Genomic DNA, 4,738 nt, shown 5'->3' on the forward strand with positions numbered 1-4,738 from the left:
AAAAAAGTTATTACTTGTTTCCACAGTATTCATTCAGAGAACTTTGTCATGAACGAGTCAAAAAATGATATGTAAGCATCTTATTGTCTAGAAGTACCTATACTCAACTACCATTGTATTATTGAAGATACAGAGAGCCAAAGTAGAGAATTTTCAGAGCTCATTGGTCATGTGACACTGCATCTGAAGTTTTAAGTAGTTTTTACAGATTTATTTTGAAATAAAGGACTTAAAACTTAGATAAAATAAAACTTCAAATCATAATATACATTATAATATTAATTTCATTCACATACATTGATATTAAAGGTGTTTAATAAAATTTTAAATGTAACATAGTGAATTGAGCATTTAAGGGGGCTCCTGTTACAAAATAAATGATATAATTTAAAAAGTAAATTTCAAGTCAAATTTAGTGGTGAAAATAGATTTTAATTATATTTTATTAGAAGTTCTGGTATTTACTCTACTCTGCCATGAATTGTCACTAAATCAGCAATGCAGGACAAAATAAATAGTTGAATGGCACTTTGTAGAAGGTTGTGCCACATAAGGTTAATAAGCCTAACGAATAAAAAATTAATGTTATACTATTCAACAAACTTAACTGATCAGCTAATAAAAATATAATGTAAGACTTGTGTTTAGTTAGTCAAAGTTGCATTTTAATTTTGAATATATTTCCATCACATATGTAACAAAGTACTTGATTAGTTCAATTAGCCATATGTACCCAAAATTATTTCCTTGTTTATCTCCTCAAAGGCTAATAATAATTTTACTGCCCATGAATCTTGTCTAACTAATAAACTTGCCAAACAAATTGTAAATCACTCTTTGAACACACAGCTCAGTGTAATGCATGAGGAGATTTATTTATTTTTCATTATCTAACCTAATGCAGTTTTACTTTATATATTTTAGTTATTTTGCTTATGTTATTTAAATGCTAAAAGTGTTTTCTTTCATACAAAGTTATGGTAATGTCCTTCATAGTTACTTCTAAGTACATATGCAAATTTTAATTACAGATTTTAATGTGCATGCAGGTCTTAACATCTGCTACTGAATGTTGACTGATTCTGTAGTACAGGATTTGTTGGAATTATTATTTTTATTTTTGTAGCTTAACGGCCCAGAAGTTCCTCTTCAGAATGGATTGGCGAGAGATGTTGCTACTGCCACTCAAGGTTTTGGTGAATTGACATTTGAAGAAGACGAAGAAGATCAGTACTATGCAAAAGATTTACCTGATCATGCTTGCAAGTAAGAAGATTCACTTTAGTGACTTCTGGAGCAATAAATAAAAAATATACATGAAAATAAGAAATATAGTACTTACCTTTGGCCTCTTGTTATTTATCTTGCTAATGGTTGCTAATGAAGTTTAAGCCTAATTTTTTCTACTGATGGTACTAGTAGACTAAATTTTTATTAACTTAAATAATGCACCTAAGAACACAGAATGATTACACACAAGATGTCCTATAACTATTATTATTTGAATGGCTTTCTAACTATGGCATAAGAGCCTTAAAATAATTATATAAGCTTCTCAATCTGAACCAGGGCTCATGCTGGCCTCCTAAAACATACATTTTTAGGGGCTTATTGTATAGCTCATTGTAAAATGTACTTTATAGTGAAGGTTATCTGAAAAATCACTGAATTAATTAGCAGATGTTACATAAATTGAAAATTAACTAATGATATCAACATATCTCAGTTTATGTTGTTGTGAACTCTTATTTCATGGAAAAAACACCAGTCAAACCATTTAATTTTTGTCAGATAACTGAAATGATTATTTCATATATATATGAATATCAATTTTTTTTCTAATAAATGGTATAACTGTAACTTTCTTTTCCCCTTTAAAGTAGTGTCCTGTAAAAATCAAAATAAATAATGAAAGAAAATTTATGCATCACTGCCAGTGTAATCTGTTCTTTTGTTCCCTTTTAACCCTATAGCCCCTGGTGCGATTTATAAATTCCTTTCTGCTTATAGTACTGTGTTACATTCAAAATTGAATTAAACAACTTTACTATCAATATATATCATTGAAAGTATCATTATAAGGTTTGTTATAATTTGAATTTTTATGTTATCCAATTATTAATTACTTTGTTTCAAAGGATACCTTTCAAAAAAATATTTCAACTGCAGTTTTATTGTCATGTGATCCATGCACTTTGAAAAATCTCAACTTTAGCAGCATTTTGTTCTTAATCACATGAGTTGGCAATATATAGGCATTTCTACACACTAACTACGTGTGTTTGACCTAATTGACACATGAGATTTAAAGACCTACAACTGTATTCACTGATAAAGAGAAAGAGATTTTCAACCCTTGATGGTTGCCATGCCCACCTTCTATACTTCACCTTGAGATCTACAATGTACATGTACAGGGTTCTCACTAGTGTCCCAGAATCAACTTTTTTGTCAGTGAGATTTTTTAGGTCCCATAGGTATAATTTAATAAACTAAAAAAAAAAAAATGCATTTCACTGTCAATGAAAAACTACTACATGTTTACCTTCTGCAACTCAAAAAGGGCATGTTAATGTTCAATGAAAAACTTTATTTACAGTTTACACTGCATTTTGTTTCCCTTTATGACTGCAAAGTAATTTTTATGATAAGATTAAAAATACTTCATCTGAAAATTTTCAAATAATATTAACATAAGCCCTAAAACTTCATAAATAAATATTAAATGTTTTTTGTTGTTTTTTCAGAAAAACATTGCATTTAATCTGATATTTTCTTTACTCTAACTCGATATGAGGTTAATGGATTTGACCAACTTCATGACCACCATAAAAATTAGTAAATAATTATAAATTTCTCCATTTCCTTTTTGTAATGACTGCAAGTTGTAACAGAAACCCACAACTGAATTACATAATTCGCAGACTAATCTTGAACAAACCTCATAAAAACAATTATGCATTTTACTTTAGCTAAATTAAAAAGTTTTCAATTTTTACATTTTACTTTTATAATAATAAACACAGAATACACATGAAAAACAAGAAATAAAGTATTTAACTGGGTCATTTTTTTTCTTTTTCTCTTGACTGTCAATGAGACTTAACCATACTTTTTTATACAAATTATACTACTGCGTTAAATAATTTCTGTTTAATTAATTAATGTACCAAAGAATACAGAATAATAACATGCAAAAAGGAAAATGTTCCATAACTATCACAATATTTCTGGCTTTCTAATTGTGCAACAAAAGCCATTAAAAATTCAGCTAAGCTCGTCTATATGTTTCCCATGGGAATAAAATTTGAACTGGAAGGAAAATAGACAATTCTCTGTACAGACAACAATATAATATAATATGCCATTTGTTACAGAAAAACTTTGGCTTTCTGTTGGTTATAAATAACATAGTTTTAAATGTCAGCGAGAACTATTGGGAAGTTCTGAAAGAGAGGATTTGACAGATGGGCATGGCAAGAGGGGGTCTGATTTTCTGTTATTGCTCTGTAAATAAATAAGATTGAAGGCTATGTAAATTATGCTTTGCTTGAATGATGAAAACATTATAATGAGTAATGTACATTAAATTTGTACTTCTCAGAGGGGTGGTAAAAAATTAAAGTTCTCATGAGAATTAAAAAATATTTCCTTATACAATTAAGAACTTAAAATTTAAATAATATTAAATTATAATTTATTATCTATGTTCTGATGCTAGTTTATTCATATACATTGATAATAAAGTAGTTAAATTAAAGTTTGAATTTAACTTTTTGAAAGTCTGTGACATGCACACTTTGACCTGCCCAAGGTGAAAGAGTTAATCTTGTGGTGCTTTCACATGACTTTATTTTTGTGCAATATATTGTCATTGACAAAACCTGTTAGAAGCTAGACAACTGTGTGCAAACTGTATAGTGTTTAGCTTGTTGTAGTACAAAGTTCATTCAGCAGTGTGTATTTGGGACCCTAGTGGGCTAAATCTCTTAAATCCCAACAAATTCTCATGCATATGGGACCCAGAAGTTTGGGTTTCTTAGAATCGTGCATTTAGTTAGTTGACACAAGTTTATATAGTCATTAGAAAGAGCTCAGTTTAAGCTATACTACAGATTAACCCTATTGCCCCAGGTATCCATTAGTGTACATGACACATGGTTTTAGTGTCTTATATTCAAAATTTTATTAAACCACCTTTTATTTATGTTATACCAACTAGAATAGCATAAAATCTTAGCTAATTATCCATATTTTAATAGTGTACACATTTTAAGTTTTCATTCTACAAGGCATTATTAAAAAATCCTAAATTTCCACTAGTGTGACCCACATGACACATTTTTCATAGCATGTCATCATCCTTATTTTATCCACCACCCCTTGGAAAAGTACTAAATTAAGCATAATTTACTCTAAAATGATATTGCTCATACAAACCATAATTTTTATAGTCTTCAATTTTGTTTGGTTACAGAATAAAAAATCTCCTGCCACACTCACTTGTCACATCCTCTTATTTACAGTTCATTGATAGTTCTCTCTTACGTTTCATTATATATTACCTATAACTGATAGAAAGTCAAAGTTTTCATCTATCAGATGACGTATTGTATAACATTGTGTTCTGAACAGAATATTGTCCATTTCACTCACAGCGCAAGATTTGTTTCTGTGGGAAAGTTAACAACTAGCTTGGATGAATTTGTAACGGCTCTTGTTGCATAGTTAGAAAGCC

At 29.3% G+C, this 4,738-nt stretch overlaps 1 protein-coding gene across 5 annotated transcripts in view; it reads left to right on the forward strand.

Moving 5' to 3' along the window:
- Positions 1-4,738, forward strand: part of LOC106460767 (regulator of nonsense transcripts 1-like) — a 107,572-nt gene that overhangs the window by 9,534 nt on the left and 93,300 nt on the right. For all 5 annotated transcript variants that reach the window (XM_013920502.2, XM_022387547.1, XM_022387548.1 and 2 more), the window contains one exon: positions 1,127-1,266. In XM_013920502.2, coding sequence (XP_013775956.1) covers positions 1,127-1,266 — 140 coding nt within the window. The remainder of the gene's footprint in view (positions 1-1,126; positions 1,267-4,738) is intronic.

Source organism: Limulus polyphemus, unplaced genomic scaffold, assembly GCF_000517525.1.
Source record: "Limulus polyphemus unplaced genomic scaffold, Limulus_polyphemus-2.1.2 Scaffold832, whole genome shotgun sequence".
NCBI classification, from domain to species: Eukaryota; Metazoa; Arthropoda; class Merostomata; order Xiphosura; family Limulidae; genus Limulus; species Limulus polyphemus.